The 22,003-nt window shown below is 47.0% G+C and overlaps 1 protein-coding gene across 3 annotated transcripts in view; it reads left to right on the top strand.

Annotated features, from left to right (window-relative positions):
* The window catches only part of Setd4 (SET domain containing 4), a 29,521-nt gene extending 19,068 nt beyond the window's left edge, over positions 1 to 10,453 (top strand). For 2 of the 3 annotated variants that reach the window (XM_036203123.1, XM_036203124.1), the window contains exons 7-11: positions 3,124 to 3,298; positions 4,686 to 4,767; positions 5,927 to 6,007; positions 8,893 to 9,016; positions 10,230 to 10,453. In XM_036203123.1, the coding sequence (XP_036059016.1) occupies positions 3,124 to 3,298; positions 4,686 to 4,767; positions 5,927 to 6,007; positions 8,893 to 9,016; positions 10,230 to 10,364 (597 nt within the window). In that variant the 3' untranslated portion in view covers positions 10,365 to 10,453. The remainder of the gene's footprint in view (positions 1 to 3,123; positions 3,299 to 4,685; positions 4,768 to 5,926; positions 6,008 to 8,892; positions 9,017 to 10,229) is intronic. The other variant, XM_036203125.1, reaches the window with a different exon arrangement.
* The last annotated feature ends 11,550 nt before the right edge of the window (positions 10,454 to 22,003 follow it).

Genomic DNA, 22,003 nt, shown 5'->3' with positions numbered 1-22,003 from the left:
TTGGTGTAGCTGTCTGCACGTGTGTCTTTGTTCTGATTGGGGATTGTCTGTGCCTCCTCAGTGAACTCAGGTCTTGAGGCTTTCTGCTGTTCCTCTTTGAAACCTCAGTGCCCAGGGCAAGGCTTGATTGTGGAACAGATGAGAATCTGTGTGACTAGGAGTCTGGGGGTCACAGAAGAGGGATAGGAGTCAGGGAGCAAGTCAGGTCTATTCACAGGTGATATCAATATGATACACTCATGATGCAGATCAAAGGTGTGTTGACGTCAACGCCTCTGCTGCTGCCGCTGCCGCCGCTGCCGCCGCTCCTCATCTTGGTACTAAGGGAAGGTGGGAAGGTCACCAAGCCGTGCCTTCAGCAAGCGCCCCATAGTCCAAGAAAGAGCCCCCTCCTTCTTATCTGGTCATGTTTCTTCAGAGAAGACCATGCTCATTGGGCCAGGCTGCTACTTGCTATTGGTTAGCCAGCTGGAGTTAATAATTCCAAGTCATGATGCCCCCCTCAGCCCTTTTCCCACTGGCTCACACTGGAGATATATGTTTGTATGGCATGCTGGGAGAAAGACTAGGTGACAAAGGCCAGGCTTGGAGGGCAGAGAGGAAGCAATCTGTCAGCTCATCTGAAACCTATTTAGGATACAACTGGGTTGGGATCTGCACCTTTGCTGTCCAGTAAGAGACATGCCACCAGGGAGAGATCAATGTCACCTTGTCACCTCACATGGCAGTGCGAGGACTCAGGGAGGTCCTGCTTGTCCTTGGCCCTAGGATGACCCCAGCATGGGCATTTCCCACAGTCTCCAGTGTGTGAGTGCAGTGTTAGGTGAAGGGTCATAGCATAGTCTCCAGTGTGTGAGTGCAGTGTTAGGTGAAGGGTCATAGCACAGTCTCCAGTGTGTGAGTGCAGTGTTAGGTGAAGGGTCATAGCATAGTCTCCAGTGTGTGAGTGCAGTGTTAGGTGAAGGGTCATAGTCTCCAGTGTGTGAGTCCAATGGTAGGTGAAAGGTCATAGGATGTTAGACACAGGGAATCAGTCCCCAGCAGCCTCACTTTGGTTTTATTGGAGTGTTTGTGGATGTCTGTACTTCAGTGACTTTATAGACTACCCTAGAAGAACACAGCCATAGCTGGTTGATGGGAGCCTGAGGGCCCGAGCTACAGAAGACCTTTATAGGCTCAGGGACTATAAACAAATGAAACTTGGGAGTTGGGAAAGCCCTAGCATGTAACTGGAGTTTCTTATGGCATGCTCGGTCTACAGCTGCTCAGAACCAAGTAAACACACAGGCTTACATTAATTAAAACTGCTCAGCCATTGGCTCAGGCTAACTATTGACTAGCTCTTACACTTAAACTCAGCCCACCTCTGTTAATCTATGTGTCTCCACGTGTTCTGTGGCTTTACCTGTGTGCCATTACATGCTGCTCCCTGGACGGCAGGCTGGTATCTACTCAGTCTTTCTCTTCCCAGAATTCTCCTTGTCTGCTTATCCTGCCTATACTTCCTGCCTGGCTACTGGCCAATCAGTGTCTTATTAAACTGGTATACAAAAGCATTATCCCACAGCAGTTCCCCTTGTCTGTTTAATTAAAAACGGAGGTTTTAACTTTAACATAGTAAAATTACATACAACCAATAAGAATTACAGTTACAATATCTATTCTATTTGTATTTTGTAAAATTAAAGAAATTATCTATCCTATATTTGTGAATCTAAAGTTTCATATCTACCTTATTTCTTATCATAACCAAGGAAAATCATAATTATAACCATCTAGTCTTCAACTACATCAAAGACCTCAGAAGGATACAATATTACCTAAGTAAACAGGAAGAGTATTATAAGAAACTTCCAAAAATCTAGAATGACAGAGACTGCTGGCTGCCTGGACAGTCATCCAAAGTTCCTCTGCAATGTTGGGGCATCCATCTTCAGCCCACAGGCCTAAAGTCTCTCAGTAGCTTCTCTTGGTGTCCTGTGGAATGTCTGGCAGTTTCCTCTGTGAAGCAGGAATCTGAAGGACCATTTTGCCTTGCAAAGTTCAGTGGTCATTTTCCTATGGGTCCAGCATGTCCAGTCGATACAACATTATGTCACGCAGTCCAAGCAAGAACAGTTTCTTGCCCAAATAGCTACTTTTGCCAAGAAGAATATAAACTCCATATGGAGTGTTTTTGATGCCCACCTTTCTCTCTGAAGTAAATCAGTGCTACCAGGAGCAGACGTGTCTCACTGTCCAGAAAGTCTAATTTTTTTTTAAGATTTATTTATTTAGTATATATATAGTATTCTAGCTGCATGTATGCCTGAACACCAGAAGAGGGCACCAGATCTCATTAAGTGGTTGGGAACCACTATGTGGTTGCTGGGAATTGAACTCAGGACCTCTGGAAGAGCAGTCAGTGCTCTTAACCTCTGAGCTATCTCTCCAGCCCCCAAAAGTCTAAATTTTTAAAACACTTTAAATGCCATATTCTGTAGGTCTTTGAAGTGCTTGAAGACTACCTAACAAATTGAATTATATCTATGTATACCTAGAAAACTTAACATGACTATAAGCTTGACTATCGTAGAAGACATTATTAATCTGTATTTCTTAATTATCCATTACAATCTAAATGAGTTACATAAACTAAGTAGAACCCGGCATGAGACTTCTACCTCAAACAAGAGTAGAAATATATATATACAGTATAACAAAATTAACTTTAAACTTTAAGTTTGTACCAATAACTAAAATCTATAGCAATGTTAAAAGCATTTTAAACAAGTTGTTCTTTAAAAGTAGGCTCAACAATCCACCATTTAATCCTATCATGTCTATAACCTATATTTTTCGTATCACTTGCAGCTTCTTAGTACTAATGGGTCACAGCGCCACCATAGTTTCTTCCCCTGGGCTGTTTGTGACAGTCCCACTCCTGATCAGAGTCAGATGTCAAATGCTGGGTCATTTTCAGAGTCCGTGGTTGGACCTCCTCCCTCACCAACAGGTAAAGGTGAGATGAAGGAGGACATTCCCCACCTGTGACTGACTTTGTCGTCTGACAATTGATGTGATAACGTGGTGAGCCTTTTAGATTCGTGCTGAAAAGAGAAATCTTCTACCTTTCCCCTGTAGGTGAAAGCAGCCTTCAATGAGAAAACGGGCTGCTATGAGATTAGAACGGTCTCCCGCTGCAGGAAGCACCAGGAAGTCTTCATCTGCTACGGCCCCCATGATAACCAGCGGCTGCTCCTGGAGTACGGCTTCGTCCCCTCCTGCAATCCTCACGCCTGTGTTCCTGTCCCAGGAGGTTGGTGTCAGCTCCCCGAGGCAGTGCTTTCCCCTGTTGTAGAGAGAGAGGCCGTACACGCAAGCTCACCTGTCTCAGGCAGGGCTAGCCTGGCCTTCGCTGATTGGGATCTCCGTGTTGCAGTCAGCAAAACTGATTGATCCTGAGGTGTGATGAACTGAGAGGGTGGAGTGGGAGGAAAGCTAGTGGGGAAATGAGTGACAGCCGCGGCCGGGAGGAGGCGGGTCTTTGTACTGAGCAGAAACTTAGTAAGTAAGCATTTAGCAGAAGCAGCTTCTAAGCCACGGCAAGGGGCCGGGATTTCCCAGCGTATATCCGAGGTATTTATGTGTGGGCTCAGATGAACCCGGTAGGCAGAACAATAATTCTGTTTCTTAGATTAAAGAGAGGAGAGCCAGAACTGGGCCAGAGATGGGTCAGTGGGCAAAGGGGCTTGCCACAAAGCCCGATGACTTGAGTTCAATCCTCGGGACCCACAGGGTGGAAGGAGAGTACTGACTTCTTCTCTGACCTTCACACATGAATGTGGTACACACACACACACACACACACACACACACACACACACCACATAAAATAAATACATGTAATAATTTAAAGAAAAATGAGAGCAGGGGAGTGTGAAGTGAGTTAGAGCAGCTTTGAGATTGCCTCACTCAGAGTCCTTGCAGTTACCATACGGTGGGTCTAACTGTAGACAGTTGCCAGGTAAGCCCATTGAACAACTACGTTCCGTGATTTGTACACTTAAAAATGGAGTAGGGCCTGAGGATCTGCTCAGTGGTGGGACAATGGCCTGGTATATGCAAGGCTTTCACCGAAGGAAGGGGAAGGCTTGCTTTTCTCAGAATTACACCCCAAATCCCTGTTTGTTGATTTTTTTTTTTTTGTTGTTGTTGTTGTTTAAAATAAAATGCAGAACTGAAGCCTATCATCATCTCAGAAACAAAACAGAAATCCTTTGCTTTCTTTTTCCTTCAAAAATGTTCTTCAGTTTTCACAAATTCACTCATCATGGACAAGGGGACTGCTTTGCATCTGGCTCGTAAACTGTATTACCATCCTCCCTCCCTGCATTCTTAGGCAGCCTGTTCCCCGGCTGTGTCCCCCAGCCATGGCTCTAGGGTCTGTGCCTGTTACACTGTGGATGTGCTTAGTGGGGGTGTGAGCCTTGATTCTCCCTATTCTGTCCTCAGCCTTGGAAACTGTAACGGCCTTTTGGGGACCCACGATTTCTGCGAGTTGCCCTGAAGGACACTTAGTGTGAACTAGGAAACACTCGTGTTTGCACAGGGTGGTAATGGGAGGAAAAGTGGGCTGGAGGAGAGGGGCATGTACTTTGTCTGAAGTACATCCTGCTCTGACATTGATGTTCTCTTTCATGTAGAGACGCTGGTTAAGTACCTCCCACCAGCAGATAAGCAGGTGCACAAGAAGATGTCCATTCTGAAGGACCACGGCTTTACAGAGTGAGTGTCCTCCTACCTGGAAATGATCCCTTCAGAACATTCCCATGAAAATCCTGAGGGTTTTGGGGTTTGTGCCTCTGTGTTAGCAGACAGATGGTGTCTATTAAGGTCTTACTGTGTAGCACAGTTGTGCTCGGTGTTGTAGACACTCAGGGAGTGGAAGACAGTTGCTTGGGAATGTGAGTCAAGCTTGAAACAGTCCTGTGCATGTTGTTAGGTGGGTCAGGTTCAGGCAGGATAGCGCTGGGTTATCACAAGCCAGGCTGACCCCCTAGCAGAACCCATCTGCTGGCATCGGTACAGATCAGGGGCAGTGAGAGACAAGACATCTTCTTTTCTGTATAAGTTAGGGTTTTCGTGTGTAGCAACAGTGTGAGGCTGCTGGGTGGGGTAGCTGTGTGTTTGCTCTCCAGGATGACCTAAGGCCTTGCCTGTTCATCTCACTGTCAACTGTGTGGTGTAGTTACCAGGCCTCTTGCTGTGGTCCCCTAAACAAGTTCAGTGTCTTACTAAAACTGATTGGAAATGGCTTTTCACCCTTGTCTTAGGGTCACTATTGCTGTGATAAAACACCATGACCAAAAGCTAGTTGGGGAGGAAAGGGTTTATTTGGTCTACATTTCCTTATCACTGAAGGAAGCCAAGACAGGAACTCTGGAAACAGGCAGGAACCTGGAGGCAGGAGCTGGTGCAGAGGCCATGGAGGGAGCTGCTTCCTGGCTTGTTCCTCATGGCTTGCTAAGCCTGCTTTTTTGCAGAACCCAGGACCACCAGCCCAGGGATGGTAACACCCACAATGGGCTGGGCCCTTCCCCACCAATCACTAATTAAGAGTCCTATATGCCTGCCTATAGTTTGATCTTATTGAGTAATTTTCTCAGTCGAAGCTCCCTCCTCTCCACTGACTCTAACTTGGGTCAAGTTGACAAAACTACCCAGCAAGACCCGGGCCAGTCAGAACACAAACTCCATTTGTGTGGATGAAGCACAGACTGTTCTGTACCCAGCCTCCTCCACAGTGTCCACAGGTTCATTTCCTCACTCCGTTCTGACCTTGTGTGGAGGTGACCTGACGAATGTGCCCATTCACAGCCACTGCTAGGTGCCTTCGGCGTTTGTCTAAGTGACAGACTTAGTGCTGCTTGCCTTTCTCTTGCAGAAATTTGACATTCGGATGGGATGGGCCCTCTTGGAGGTTACTCACAGCTCTTAAGTTGCTGTGTCTGGAGGCTGAGAAGTAGTAAGTTTCACCTACATCATTTCTTTTCTTCTTTTTCCTGTCTTGTGTTTTTGAGACAGGGGTTCTCCGTGTAGCCCTGGCTGTCCTGGAACTCACTGTAGACCAGGCTGGTCTCGAACTCCGAGATCTGCCTGCTCTGTCTCTCGAGTGCTGGGATTAAAGGTGTGTGCTACCACCGCCCGGCTCCTGCATTGCTTTAATCTGTGCCAGCTTCTTGGTGAAAATTGAAGGGGTTTGTTTGGGAGGCTTGCATGTGGAGGGACAAAGGGGAGACCACCCCGGAGCTGCTGCTTTGACTGGCCCACCCAACCTTTCTGAGAACTTAGCACTCTCTGTTCAGGTACCCCCGCTCCTCCCCAACCCCCCATGGTGGCAGCCTGAGTAAGTGACTGGGGGCTGTCAGCGCTGACACACAGAGGCATGTCTCTGAGGAGGTGGGTTTTAGCAAGCGCCTGACTCCGCCCTATCTGGTCCTATGTTACCCCTACCCTGTGGGTATTGTGTTCCCTGAAATATTGTGTGTTCCCCGAAATAAACATATCTGGGGTCAGAGAATAGATAGCCACTAGAACAAAGCCAAAAATGGTGGCTAGAAAATGGGAAGAGTAAGCCATAGCAGAAGTTGGGCGGTGGTGGTGCACACCTTTAATCCCAGCACTTGGGAGGCAGAGCTAGCCGGATCTCTGAGTTCAAGGCCACTTTAGAAACACTAAGCATGGTGACCCATGCCTTTAATCCCAGAAACCCAACCTTTAATCCCAGGGAGTGGGGGCAGAAAGAGAAAGGTATATAAGGCGTGAGGACCAGGAACTAAAGGAGTAAAGCATGTAGTTAGTTAAGCATTTGGTTGGTTAAGCGTTCAGGCTTTGGAGCAACACAGTTCAGCTGAGAGCCATTGGGATGAGGACTCAGAAGCTTCCAGCCTGAGGAAACAGGATCACCTGAGGAACTAGCAAGGTGAGATAGCTGTGGCTTGTTCTGCTTCTCTGATCTTCCAGCAATCACCCCAATAACTGGCCTTGAGTTTGAGTTTTATTAACAAGTACCTTTAAGATTCATACTACACTACCCAGTTCTACCCTGGGGTTGATTTAGAAGTCCTGCTAAAGGGCTTTTCCATGAGAGGAGCCCCAGTGTAGACATGCATTCTGGTTAGCTCCTTCATCTTCCCAAGGGACTGTCAGTCACGTCCAGAGCCGTCAGTCCTCATGGTGTGCTCTGGCCATCACAGGGCCTCCTCCCAGGACTGATGAGGACAGCGGTTCCCTTGCTGCTGCCCACCATTCTGGGCAGGTGTCCAGCAGAGGGTAGGAAGAGCCTCAGCACAGCGCTGTCTTCCTTGGCGTTTTCACTCTTCCTGGGGGACTCAGAAGTCAAGTTTCTCCCAGGTCTCAGTACCGGAAATGGAGTTGTCATGGACAGCACAGGTTTGCACCGGGCAGATTCACTTACGGGGAATTAATTCATTTTTTTCTTTCCGAGACGGGGTTTCTCTATATAGCTTTGCACCTCTTCTAGAACTCACTCTGTGGCCTAGGCTGGCCTTGAATTCACAGAGATCCGCCTGCTTCTGCCTCCCAGTACTAGGATTAAAGGCGTGTGCCACCACCGCCCGGCAATTAAATTTTTAAAAAAATAATTACACATAGAAATATGGAAAAATGTAAGAACAGGCTAATTCTAGATAAAGAAAAATAGAAAACCATGTACACATAGTTCTCTATTTTAAAATTTACTGCTGTATGTAGGCAAGTGTATCATAAAAAGTTAAAAGTTTTCAAAACTGATGCATAGCCTATAGACTGTCTTGGTCAGTGCTCTGTTGCTGTGAAGGGACACCATGACCACAGCAAACTCTTCTAAAAGAAAGCATTTACCTGGGGCTTGCTTACATTTTTAGAGGTTGTGGTGGTTTGAATAAGAATGGGCCATGGACTCATGTGTTTGAACGCTTGGTCCACAGAGTGGCACTGTTAGGAGGTGTGGCCTTGTTGGAGGAAGTGTCTCACTGTGGGGCCGGCTTTGGGGTCTCAGATGCTCAAGCTTCGCCCAGGGTGCCACACTCTTTTTCTGCTGCCTGCAGATGCAGATGTTGAACTCTCAGCTCCTTCTCCAGCACCACGTCTGCCTGCACGCCCCCATATTCCCCACCATGATGACAATGGACTGAACCTCTGAACTGTAAGCCAGTCCCAATTAAATGTTTTTATTTATAAGAATTGCTGTGGTCATGGTGTCTCTTCACAGCAATAGAAACCCTAACTAAGTCAGAGGTTTAGTCCATTTTTCATCTAGTCAGGGAGCATGGTGACACGCAGGCAGACATGGTGCTGGAGAGGTGGTTGAGAGTTCTACATCTGGATCTATAGGCAGCAGAAAGAGAGAACCTCTGGGCCTGGCTTGGACTTTTGACCATGGCAACTCTTATAAGGGAAATATTTAATTGGGGATCACTTACAGTTTAGTGGGTTAGTCCACTATCATCATCATAGGGAGCATGGCAGCATGCACGTAGACATGGTGATGGCTACATCTTGATCAGAAGGGTAACAGGAAGTGGACTGTCTGTTACACTGAGTGAAGCTTGAGCAAAAGAGACCTCAGAGCCTACCCCCATAGTGACACACTTTCCGCAACAAGGCCACACCTACTTCAATAAGACCACACCTCCTAATAGTGCCTGAACTTATGGGGGCCAATTACATTCAAACTACCACACTGTGGCTTCCATTCAGGGACTGCAGTGATATTACAGGTTTAGGGGATGAGCCTCATTGTGCTCAGGAAGAACAGGGACGTGCTTGTGTGTCATGCTGCAGAGTGAATGCTGTCTCCTGTAACTGGGGGATCTGCTGAAATGATCTTATTGGACATTCTGGTTCTAGTACATCCTGGAAAAAAGTACTCCTTGGAGAAGTCATCTCAGATGCAAATGAGAAGAGAAGCTTGGACACGGCACAGAAAATATGCGCTGACTTCATCGAAGAGACGCATGCTGTGCTGCGTAAGGTGTGTTCCCTGGTGCTGCTTGGACACACAGTTCCAGTCCTGAGGGTGCTTGTCAGGCATGCTGTTAGGAAAGTCTTGAGAATCTCCAATGAGCAAATGTTTTGTGTTAACAGAGTTTAAAGTTATGTATATGGTGCCAGGGAGACAGCCCAGTGGGTGACATGCTTGCTGTGCTAGTGTGAGGACCTGAGTTCAGATCCCCAACACACATGTAAAAGTTGGGTGTGGCAGTGTGTGTGCCTGTACTCAGTGCTGGGGTTTGGGGTCGGTCGACTTAGAAACAGGAGAATCACGAAGGCTCACTGGCAGCCAGCCTAGTCCAGTGAGCTCCAGCTTAGGTGAGAGACCGAGACCCACTACAGTGGACAGCAGTAGAGGCTGGCACTCAGTGTCAGCCTCTGGCCCCTGCGTGTGCAGGTGTGGGCCAGTCTGGAAGGGTTACAGACAGTGTGCGATGCACACTCACCTGTGCAACTGCTTGGTCAGACTGTTTAACGGTGTTATCCACGCCGGGGCTCTCAGTCTGTTCCTTGACATGCACTGTGTGTCTGGTTCCTAACTGTGTGCAGGGAACTCTGGGATCCGTTTCTCTTCTCTAGCCAGACTCTGTTTTGTGACATTCAACCTGATGTCCTCCAGACAAATAGGGTCTCCTGTTCTCCCCTTTTCTGTGACCCTGGGGAAGAGGCCCACACTCTAAACCTGAGCCTGTCGCCTCCTTCCTTTCTGTTTAGATGATGCCATTGTGTAAGTTATTAACACTTCCTTTGCTCAGTCATTGTTGGGTACTTAGGATGAGTCTCAATTTTTGCCTTCTGTTTTATCAGTGCTTGATTTCCTGGTGACGGTGCTTCAAATGTTTTTTTCCTATGTGCGTCTTAATTTAATAATTTTTTTGTTTTAATGAGAAATCAGTTCATTTATAAGAGACTTGACTGTATTAGAATTAAAAAACTTAGTGCATTTTGAAGATTTTATGCTAAATGAAACCACAAAAGGACAAGTACTGTCCCCTTACAGGGGTTCCAGGCCAGGCAGATTCACAGGGCTTGGGGGAGGGGAGCTGGCTTACTCTTTCATCCTTAGAGGAGTTTTGGGTGGGAGGAGAAAGTGATCTGGGGGACTTGCGGCCACTGACCATCTGTCTCAAAGCAGTTAAATCAGTGTATTTTATAACGTATTTCTATTATAATAAAAAGTTAATAACTTGCAGGTTTCTGACATGAAGGAGAGGGAAATGTTGCTGATAAATCAACTCACTTTGGTGGAAGCATTGTGGATGGAAGAGCTGAGGATTCTCCAGGCTTCTGCTGAGGTTGTGAGCAGTTTACAAGCCTCCTTTTTGTGACATCACAGGACGCACGTGATTCCCTCCTGTGGAGGGTGTACTTTCTGCATTTTTTACTGAGGTTGGAATAAATAGACTTTTATATGAAATTATCGCAGTCTTTGGATGGTTTCTATTAAGCAGTAATGTGTTTAATATTTTCCCCTCTGCTTTTCTTATAATTAGTGAACTTTGAAGAGCATCTTTGTGGGATGGAATGGTGGCTGCTCCCCGCACAGGGAAGGCTGTCTGCAGGGAGCAGAGGAGGGTTCTAGGCATTGGGTAGCTGAAGACAGACCTGTGGCTGAGTTAGACTTGTCGTTCAGTGGGAAGGAACAGGATGGAGTGATGGACGGCAGAGTGGGAAGCTGTAAGGCCAGGCAGCCCATGGCGTCTTCCCCGTCAGTTCACTCACTGGCTGCTATCGGTCAAGAAGGGAACCACTAAGACTCTCAGGTACTCTTGGCTTAAGGGTCAAGTTGGAGCCAGGTGGCTCTGGGGGGAGGGTTGACAGTGTTGGTCCTTCTGTGTAGCCCCACTGAAGGAAGTGAGCTGAGGAGTCTTCTTGTCTTCCTGAGGACAGCACGCTGAGGGCCTCTTGCAAGCCGCAGGCAGGGAAGGACTGAGTCACACAGGGCTTTCGGCCCTGTCCTGACACTCTCCCTGTGGCATGGTGTCTCTTGTTCCCAGAAGGCACAGGGGCAGGTGTTAGGACCAGTTGCGGGGTGGGGGTGGAGGAGGGGTGCCCAGGGACCTGTAAAATACCCGAGCCAGCCTCCACTGAGCGAGCTTCCAGCCCCCCCCCCCCCCCCCCCCATGTACGAAACAGTCTTTTCTCTGCGGCTTGCTCTCCTGTCTTCCCGGGTTGTTCGGTTCTGTGTTCATGCCATGGAGTGAACTTGGCAGTCCCCTAGGCGACGGCTGATGCCCCCTCACAGTGACAGTTCAGTCCAGGACAACTAAAGACACTATGACATATTGTCTGTGTCTGTTCCCTGAGTTTCGTCTTTTCTCTCCTAAGACCCGGGGCGCAGAAATTTTGTCAGTCTGTGACCTGACCGCCAAACGGGGTCTCTCGGGCAGCCATGGCTGCTGCCCCAGCCCTTCTTCCCCTAGCTAATTCTTTTCTCTCTGTGGAGCCCAGCAGGGTGCAGTGAGTGCAGACAAGCATTTGCAGCTGTGTTTGAACACTTCCCTTGCACATCATTCATACAAGTGTGCACATAAACTTGTGTGTGTTGGCTTTTTAAAAACACATTTGTGTGTGCCCATGAGTTTGTGTGTGTGTATTTGTATGTGTGTTTGTCTGTGCATGTATGTGTGTTTTTGTGTGTGAGTGTATGTTTGTGTGTTCGTGTTCGTGTTCGTGTGTGTGTGTGTGTGTGTGTGTGTGTGTACGTGTGTCCCTTACACACACACACACACACACACACACACACACACCCGTGGTATGCTTTGGAGGTCAGAGGATAACTTGTGGGAACTGGGTCTCTCCTTTCACCTTGTGGATCCTGGAGACTGAACTCCGGACATCCAGTTTGGTGGCATGTGCCCTCACCCACTGAGCCTCTCAGCAATTCAGCTCTCTCTCTTTAAAAAAATGTCTGTGCTCATGGTATGTGCATGGCGTGTTGTGTGAGTGTACTTGTGTGTGTGGGGTGCACTTGTGTGTGGCAGGCTAGAGGGCAACCTTGGGTCTTATTTCTCAGGAGTCATCTACCCTTTTTTTCAAATAGAGTCTCAGTGGGGTCAGAGGTTCCCCAGGTGAGCTAGGCTGGCCGGCCAGACAGGGATCCCCATTCTACCTCTGCGTGCTGGGATCACAAGCATGTGCTGACAGCCCCCCCCCTCCATGGATTGAACTCAGGTCCTCATGCTTGCATAGCAAACATTTGATTGACTCCCTAGCCGGTGGTTCTTTTTAACAGCTATAATGTATCCCATGATGCACTAGGCCAGAGTTTGGCAGAATATCTGTAGAGAGCCAAATATTAAATAGTTTAAGTTTCCTGGCTCTTAAAGTGGTCTTTGTCCTGGTGTATTCCAGACAGAATCAAGGCCATGGGCAAGCAGGTCACAGAGCTGTATTTCAACAAAACTTTGTTTACAAGGTCAGGTGATGGGCCATATCATTCCTTTGTACCATTGGAATCGTAATTTCCCCTTGAACATCGAGACTTCCATGGACAACATGTGGTTATTATTGTTCTACTTGTCCCCCACAGTTCCCTGGACACAGTTACATCTGTAAATGTAATTCTGAACGGTCTTATTAAATAAGAAACACACAGCCAGATACAGAGTTAAAAGCCCAAGAGGTCAGAGCACTAGCGAATAGCCTTCAGCTTACCAGCCGCTGCCGTCCTTCCCCTGAGAGAGAGACCTTCTCCTGTGACTATCTTTTATTGCCTTTCTGTTCTGCCTTCTCATTGGCTCTAAACCCAACCACATGACTTCCTCCTCACTGCCTGTCTATACAGACCTCCAGGTCTCTATGGTTCTTACTGAGATTAAAGGTTTGGTATAGTTAGAGTTTTCCTGCCTGGCCCAGTCAGGACAAATCTCTCTTACCCGCCAGTCCCACAGTCGCTCAGACCCAACCAAGAAAGCACACAGAAACTTACATTGTTTAGAAACTGTATGGCTGTGGCAGGCTTCTTGTTACCTACTTCTTCTATCTTAAATTAACCCATTTCTGTTAGTCTATACTTTGCCACATGGCTTGTGGCTTACCAGTGTCTTTACATGTTGCTTCTCATGGCGGCGGCTGGCAGTGTCTCCCTCCAGTCTTCTACTTCCCACAATTCTCTACTCTCTTGTCCTGCCTATACTTCCTTCCTGGCCACTGGCCAATTAGAACTTTATTTACACAGAGTGATATCCACAGCACTTCCTCTTTTCTTTTTTTTTTTAAAGAAAGGTTTTTAACTTTTACATAGTAAAATTACATATAACAAAACAATTATCAAGCAAGAATTATAGTTACAATATTGAAGATATCCTATCTATCTTATATATGTGAGTCTAAGGTTTTATATCTAACTTATCTTTTATCATAATTGAGGAAATTATAACTGTCTAGTCTTCAACCACATCAAAGCCCTCAGAAGGATATAATATTACCTGAGAACCAGGAGAAGGATGCAAGCATTTTTCAGGAGTCTTGCAAGAGTAGACAGAAACAGCTGGTAGCCTGGACAGTCACCTAATGTTCCTTTGTAAAGTTGGGGCATTTGTCTTCAGCCCACAGGGCTAGAGTCTCTCTATCACTTCTCTCAGTGTCCTGTAGAATGTCTGGCAGTTTCCTCTGCGAAGCAGGAACCTGAAGGACCATTTTGTCAAGCAAAGTTTAGTGGTCACCTTTCTATGGGTCCTGCATGTCTAGTCGATCAAGCAGTCCAGGCAAGAACAGTTTCTTGCCCAAATGGCTATTTTTGCAAAGGTGAAGATAAGATATGAAGTGTCTTTAATGCCCATCCTCCTCTCTGAAGTAAATTGGTGCTGCCAGGAGCAGACATGTCTCACTGTCCAGAAAGTCTAAATTTTAAAAGTATTTTAAATGCCATATTCTGTAGGTCTTTGAAGTATTTGAAGATTACCTATCTATCTGAAATATCTCTATGTATACCTAGAAGACTTAACTAACATGGCTACGAGTTTGATTATCATAGATGACTAATTATTAATCTATTTTTAATTATCCATTACAATTTAAATGAGCTATACAAACATCATACCTTAAACATGAGTAGAAATATGCACACAGTATAACAAAATTAACTTTAAGTTTGTATCAATAGACTAAAGTCTATACCAATGTAAAACATTTTAAACAAGTTGTTGCTCTTTAGAAGTAAGTTCCTTAATCTATCCTTTTATCCTATTATATCTATATCATATCCCCTTTTATTCTTTAGAAAGAGATCACATTTATAATCAACCTGCTTTAAAGAAAAATACTGGTTTTTCTCTGTCCCACACCAGAGGGCTCTTCTGATTTGGGACACAAGAATCTCTTAACCTTTTCTTTTAGCAATATGTCTGGGTTTAGAGAAGGAGTGAGCCAATTCCATCTCCAAAGCCAGCTGGGAATTTGGGCGTAGTTTCTCTTACTACTTCCTGCTGGAGGGGGGCGCTCTATCTTATGGGGACAAAAAGAAAATTTTAGGATTATGGAGTAGACCATTAGGGTGAACCTCTGACCCAGTTGCCTTGAAAGCATTCTGGATGTAGGATCATCTGGGCCATGGTGTCATCAGAGACCTTTCAGGTTGGTCTTGGCTGATCAAACCTGATGTATCTTAATCTGGAACAAATCCATAGCCTCTGGCTTTCTGTGGAAACAAAAGCAGAGACTCTTTTTCAAAGCAACATATCCTTATATCCAAATTTTGAAGTCAAGTTACCTTTAAAATTTACATATTTATTTAACTCAACAGCTTTTACGATCAAATCTTTTTTTGCAGTTAAAAGTCCCAAAGACAAGACAAACCAGACTCTCCATCTTTGTAAGATTGAAACGCCTCTGTGGCTGCTGGCTCCGCCCACCTCAGCTTCTCAACATGGTGGTGGTTCAGTTTACCACCAGCTCTGTGTCTGGAGCCATGTGTACCATCAACTATCAGAATCAGTTCTATTAAAGCAGCGCATAGCCCAGAAATCTTTTTTTTTTTTTTTTTTAACTAGCAAAGGCTAAATTCTCCATGCAGTAGAGTAAAGTGTCGCTTATAGATTCCTCATTCCTGCCACACTGCAGGTCAGATGCACACGCCAGGAACCCACCATAGTAGCTCAAACTGGCAGGCTGTCACTAACTTGAGAAAGACAACTAGGAAGTTCTTTTTATCTCTGTTTTAGAATCTTTTTTCTCAGGTTTTAGGTGGAAATTCTTGCCCCACGTTGGGCGCCAATTGTAGTTAGAGTTTTCCTGCCTGGCCCAGTCAGGACAAATCTCTCTTACCCGCCAGTCCCACAGTCGCTCAGACCCAACCAAGAAAGCACACAGAAACTTACATTGTTTAGAAACTGTATGGCTGTGGCAGGCTTCTTGTTATCTACTTCTTCTATCTTAAATTAACCCATTTCTGTTAGTCTATACTTTGCCACATGGCTTGTGGCTTACCAGTGTCTTTACATGTTGCTTCTCATGGCGGTGGCTGGAAGTGTCTCCCTCCAGTCTTCTACTTCCCACAATTCTCTACTCTCTTGTCCTGCCTATACTTCCTGCCTGGCCACTGGCCAATCAGAACTTTATTTACACAGAGCGATATCCACAGCAGTTTGGGTCACCGCTTGGCTGTGTCCTTGAACACACAGACTCTGCCTGCCATGTGGTCAGATTAAGGGCATGTGTCACCACCACCGGACTTGGGCTAAATGGCTTGCTTTTAGCTCTGACTGCCAGGCAACTTTATTAATATACAAATAAAATCACATTTCAGCACAAATAAAATATCACCATATACACGGTGGTATTTTATAGTCACACTTCAAGTTTATCTGAAGGACAGTGGGTAGGACTGGTTTGCAGCCAGCCCTTGGCAAAAGTACGCCTACAGGTGACAGAAACCACAACCGCCCCCCCCCCCCCAGAAGGTCTGGCTCCTGGTGGGCGTCTGTGGCCTCCAGGTAAGACCATTATTTCTAGGCCACCCCATCTTGATGCATTCTTAAAAAGCCAATGGTCATAGCCTCAGACCTGTCTCCCCCACCTCAGGAAGGCCTGGCCGGTGCTGTTTGTCTTATTCTGCATTTTGAGTACCCATCATGCCTCCGTACTCCACACCTCACATATACCCTCACCTTTAGCTTCACCCACCTGAGGTTTCTATTACACTCCCCTCCCCCATCTTGTTCCTGAGTTTGTGGGTGGTAAGCCTCCCTCTAGTGCCTTGGCCCCAGGGGATAGAGATCAAGGAGTTAAGTTATGTGCCGCCTTCCGACATCACCCTTCCGGCTAAAAGCAGGCTGGCAGTGTCAGCCTTTCATGCTGGGGCCTTAAGTGATTTTGCCCCAGGGTAGAAGCTATGGGTGACTGTTGAGAAGCTGTGGTTCTGAAAATGACCTCTGGCATCAGGGAAGCAGAGCCGACTTCAGGCTGTGGGGTGTGGTCAGCAGCAGTCCTGTCCACAGGCCGGGTCATTTTGGTCATTTTGTCCCCAGAGGGAAAGTAGAACAAACGTGTTTTGATTTCTTGGCTGGGACCTTTGTCAGGAATGCTTACAGGTTGGGTCCCTCGGGAGTGAACTTGCTTGTACAGAGCCAGAAAGTCAAGTGTGAGCCGAAGTGAACGTGAACCATGGGAGGGAAAAAGTGGCCCGTGAGCATCTGCTTGTGTTTGTGCTTCCTCTGTGTGTGCCTGTGTGAGTGTGCATTTGCACGTGTGAGGGTATGTATGTGTGCCTGTGCGAGGGTACATGGTGTGTGCATGTAGAAACTTGTGGTTGATGCTGGGCATCTTGGTTGATCTCCTGCTTCTTTGCTGAGGCAATGCCTCTCAGATAACTCCAGAGCTCACCAATATTGCTAGTCTGGATAGCCACCTTGCTCCAGGTACCCATCTCTGCTTGCACACTGGAATCACAAGCAGGCTGGTATACCCACCTGGCATTCTTGTGGATTCTGGGGGATCCACACTGTGGTCATCACACCTTGGCAAGCACTTTCACCACTTACCAGGGATTATGGGGGTCCAGCTCCTTGATAGTTCCCTCCCAGGGCCCGGGAAGAATGTACAACCAGCTGATAATCTTTGAGGATAAGAAATGAGTCTATGTACACAAACCCCCTTAGTCCACACACTTTATTCTTCTGAGTCAGTTCTCTCTCTCTCTCCAAGCTTCTATTCTGCTCTCATGTCTAGCTCCTTTCTTGCCTGATTTTTCTCTATATTTAACTACTGTCCCCTCCAGGTTCTATCTCAATTCCTTCATCTGCCCCTTCTAGGTTCTTATCCATCTGGTTCTTTTCCATATCAGCTCCTCTCCCATCTCCTTCTCTCTCCTCTGGTTTTCCTCATCTTGTTCTTCCCTATCTGGCTCTACCTCATCTACCATCTCGTTCCTCTAGTACTCTCTTCTAGTCCTTCAATCTAGTTCTTCCCCATCTCAGTTTGTTCCTCTCAAGTTCTTACCCATCTAGTTCTTCCATTCTCTTTTCTCTTCTCCGTCTCCCATGCCCTGGAAGTCACAGTATATATACACTTACAAGCAGTGCAAAGCCAGCCTTCCAGGGTCAAACAGTGGGGTGATAAGAATCACACAGAGAGGCAATAACCATTAATTATCATTTGCAACTCCAAAAGGAAGTGACCAATGAGGAAATGAGTTAACTAAAGGCTAAATTCAGGTAATATCTAAGAAGAGGGATCTTATGTGCTCAACTATAATCTTAAACATGATTTGTAGAAAACGTTAAGAATCTATAAGTTGCTAGGTCAATGGGAGAAAATAAAACTGCCTTCTTTTTCCTGTGGCTCCTATCTGTCCAAGCTATCTGCTGTTTTTTCTGCAGGGTGGGGGAAAGTGTGCTTGGTCATTAGGCAACCTGTGTACAGCTAGATGCCTCTGGTGATAGTTAAAGGGAGATCTGGAACTAGAGGTAAGGTTTGGGAAAGGAGGAAGTTAAACTTAATTAGCATATCTGCCAGGCCTTCTCAAACAGGCAGTCTGGATGCTTAAGTCTGTTCTTAGAGAGTACAGAGGTATCTCTGATGAGATACTTTCCTCTGTCTGGGGATGGACCTGGCCAGATGCTGCCAATGATAATTACAGGGAGGCTTGAACTGGGGTTCTGGCTCTGCACAGCTGTCAGCGCACAAGGTTATCTAAATATTCCTTTAGTAGAGGGGAAATAGTGCCCCATAAATGGTGGAAAAGCTACAATAGCACACAAGAGACTCTTAGCAGGAAACAGCTGATAATCAAAAGCCAAATATCACCAAGGCTCCTTGAACCTCAGCTTGACCTCTGGGAGGCCCTTGGCTTTTTCCAGGTATTAGCTTTGTCATAATCAGCTGAAATCCTACTTTGTATATTTTTGCAGCTTGTAGTGTTAGAGTCGGCGCTGAAACCAGAAGCTTCACTCCGATATCAGGTCACACAGAAACAGTTTATTGTATGCGTGCACACGGGTCAATCAGTCAAGCGTGGGACTGAAGACCCTGAAGCTCAAGCTCGCAGGCTTGTTATAGGGCAGTTTCGCATGGGTTGGGGAGTGAGGGTCGCTCGGAGTTCAGCCATCCGGCTGGATCTTGTGGCTTTTACGTGGTTTTACAAGGTGGTTCCGCCACAAGCAGCTTATTTTTGCAAGAGCTGCGGGCTAGCTTTACAACGTGGAAGCCTTCTGTAAGAGCTAAGCAGAAATATTTTTCCACTAAGCAGAAATACATTTCTCTACTGGGATACAGCCTAAAATGGAGTCCTTCAGTAGCAACCACTTAGCTGCCCTTTTCTTGAGACAAGGCCTGGCTATGTAGTTCAGGTGGGCCTTCAATTGGTGATCCTCTGCCCTACCCTCTGGTGTGGTGATGTATTGTGTATCCTAATAAAGCTTACCTGGGGATCAGAGGACAGAGACAGCCACTAAACTAGACATAGAGGTCAGGCAGTGGTGGTACATGCCTTTAATCCTATCACTAGGGAAGCAGAGATCCAGATGGATCTCTGTGAGTTCCAGGCCACACTGGCTACATGAGATTGATCCAGTCTAGGAGAGAAACAGAGCCAGGAGGTGGTGGCACACACCTTTAATTCCAGGAAGTAACATGGCAAGACACAGAAGGGTATATAAGGCGTGAGGAAACAGGAACTTGCTCTCTTGAGGCTGAGGATTTTGTAGAGGTAAGCTAGTAGCTGGCCTGCATCTCTGATCTTTCAGCTTTTACCCCATTATCTGACTCTGGGTTTTCTTTTACTATAAGACCTTTTAAGATTTGTGGTATCCTCTGGAGTGCATGCACCACAGGCATGCACCACACACATGGCTGCTGGATGCTCCTTACTGCAGTACCTCCGACCTCCTTAACACACACAGCACTGCAGTGTTCTCACAAATCAGGACAGCAGACTACACAGCATGCCGATCTTTATCCCTCACAGCCTCCTAACCGCACCCACGGCCATCTGCTGCCCCCAGTCAGGACACAGGCTCAGAGTGAGGACATATGTCCAGGGACTGTGCATGTAAGGGAAGAGCAGCAGGGCTGGCATGGGAGGCTCCCCCAAAGGCTGCTGGAGTCTGTTTGGGTCATGTTCTCATCAGGCCCTGGCACCCAAGTCAGGTTTTGGTTCAGTAATGCAGAGTTCAAAGAAGCTCCTAGGTAATTCCTGACCATGCCAAAATTGAGGACCACTGATGTAGAATTCTGCAGGAGTCCTGGGTGTCAGTGAGTCCTTTGACTCTTGATAAGTGATGTTAAGCAAACTTGACTTCAGATCCCTGTGTGATTTGAAGAGGGATCCAAGGTGAGTCTCAGGGCACTTAGCATCAGAGGATTGGGGCCAAATGGGACCTTGGGGTTATGTTTCAGAGCCCCCACTTTGTGGTAGAAACTACAAGAGTTTGAAACACTCTGGGCTGCCACAGATTTAGGATCAGAATCCATGTCTTTGCCAGTTTTGATCCCCCCACTTTCTGCATCCTCCTCTCAGACTGTATGGTCCAGACACCCTTCCTCAGGGGTCCCTGGAACCACTTGGAGCCAGGAAGCTGGAACAGGGCTGTGGGAGGAGAAAGGGAAGTGGTAGCCTCCACCCAAGAAGAGAAGGGACTGCCAGTTGGGGTGCCATTCTGTGTCTGTCTTTCTCATTTTCCACAGTAGTCTTAGGAAGTACTGATTGCATCTTCTATTAGTGAGAGAAGCCCAGACACCAGGAGCCCAGTGACCTGGACCGCATCACACCTCCGAGATCAAAACCCAGAAGTGTCCAGTGTGAGCTCAAGTCTGGTCTGTCAGTGAGGCCCATTTCTGGCTTCAGGCATAGGTAGCTTAGGATATAGGACAGTCACTACCACCTTAAAGCAGTTGGTGGGTTTTGTTGTTGTTTGTTTTTGCAATATGATGGGCTGCACAGAGCCCACGTCTCAATTACTGAGACAGTAAACAATTTCAGTCTAACTTTGCCTTCATGACATTTGGAGACTCTAAACTTCTTTAAGATCAAAGGGAGTTCAGAATTTGGCCGCAGATGCAGGTCAACCCTAAGGGGGGTGTTCTGGCCACAGAGGCACAAGTCTCTGAGACCTGTTTTGTTTTTTGCCTCCCAGGCCTTAGCTGTGCATTGGATTCTCACTGGAAACCTGGAAGATGTGGATCAGTCCTGAAGAGGGGCAGACTGAATGGCTCTGGAGCGTGCTAGGGTATTGGGGTCCTTAAGACTCCCCGGGCACAGCTGCCTGCAGTATCCTCTGGGATAATCTGCTGCAGCTGTTCCCAGATGGAATGTTCTGTTTTCAAAGACCTTCAGTTATGGTAGTTTTGGAAAGGAGAAGGGAGAGAGGCTACTGCTATATAAATACTTTTTAACTGGTAGCATTTCGTGTTAAGTAAAGAGGCACCCAAGGGTCAGATGCTTTATTGTTTGGCGCAAAAAACACAGATATCAGCGCCCAGTGTATGACAAGTAATAGGCTTTGTATTTTCTCACGAGGCTCCCTTAATAAACGGGTCAGTGCCTGAAGCCTTTCTGGTGGACCTCTATTCAGGTGCACCTCTATTCAGGTGCAGGGACTTTGCAGCCTTGAGTCATTTCCATCTTTATACACGAGGTGGCGCCAGAGGACTGCTGCGCTGAGGATGCTGATTTGGGCCTTAGGGCCCTATCAAATCAAGCAACCCATATTAGCAGGATCCCAGTAAGGCAAAAACAACTCTCTGTTTTGCTTTTGGGACAAAAATTATATTTACATTCCTTTTGGGAAGCAGTATCTATTTGAGGTGTGAGAAATGAGCAGATGGACGTCAATTCAAGGTCATCGATGATGAGCGGGAGGGGCCTGGGCAGTGCGGCTGGGGTGGCTGAGTTCAGGGTGGAGGAGAGGTTAGCTGTGTTTCTCTACAGATGTATAGCGATGTCTTCAGCACCGCAGGGAAGGAGCAGGCAGCAGATGCTAACTTCCGTCTTAACTGAGAACTTAGCTGACTGATGGACAGGCAAAGACCAGAGCCGCCTTTAAGGAGCGGAATGGACCACCCACTCAAAGTCCTCAGGGCCTCAGCGTGCCTCATCTGGTGATGTTTCTAGAAAGGTGCGTTTTGTGGAGGGCTGGAAAGAATCTGTTTCTGCGGACAGATGGCCCAGCCTTAGGTGGGGGTGCCCCTAGGTCTGAGCGCCAAGCTTCACCCCGCTCTTGGCCCCTCTGTGCACAGGCCGCTGACAGACTGCAGACCCCCGTGCTGGGCCGACTTAGTCTCCCCACACACCACTTCACGCAGGTGGCCTCGGAAACCGTCTTGTCAAGGCGTTTCGCTCTTTGTCCTCACCCCTTCCTGAGCCCTGCTGACTTTGGTCCTTGGGTTGGTGTGGTCTGTTTCAGCACATTGGTCTGGACGAGGCCCTTATCACAGCATGGGAATTTTACTTTCAAACAAAAAGAGTCCAACTAGAGAAGCATGTATTACCTCTTACCGGATTGGAGCAGCCTGCCGGTTGTGTTTGGGA

The sequence above is a fragment of the Onychomys torridus genome, chromosome 12, assembly GCF_903995425.1.
Source record: "Onychomys torridus chromosome 12, mOncTor1.1, whole genome shotgun sequence".
Lineage (NCBI taxonomy): Eukaryota > Metazoa > Chordata > Mammalia > Rodentia > Cricetidae > Onychomys > Onychomys torridus.
Note: the sequence above shows the minus strand (reverse complement) of the source record. Positions and strands in the feature narration are given on the sequence as shown.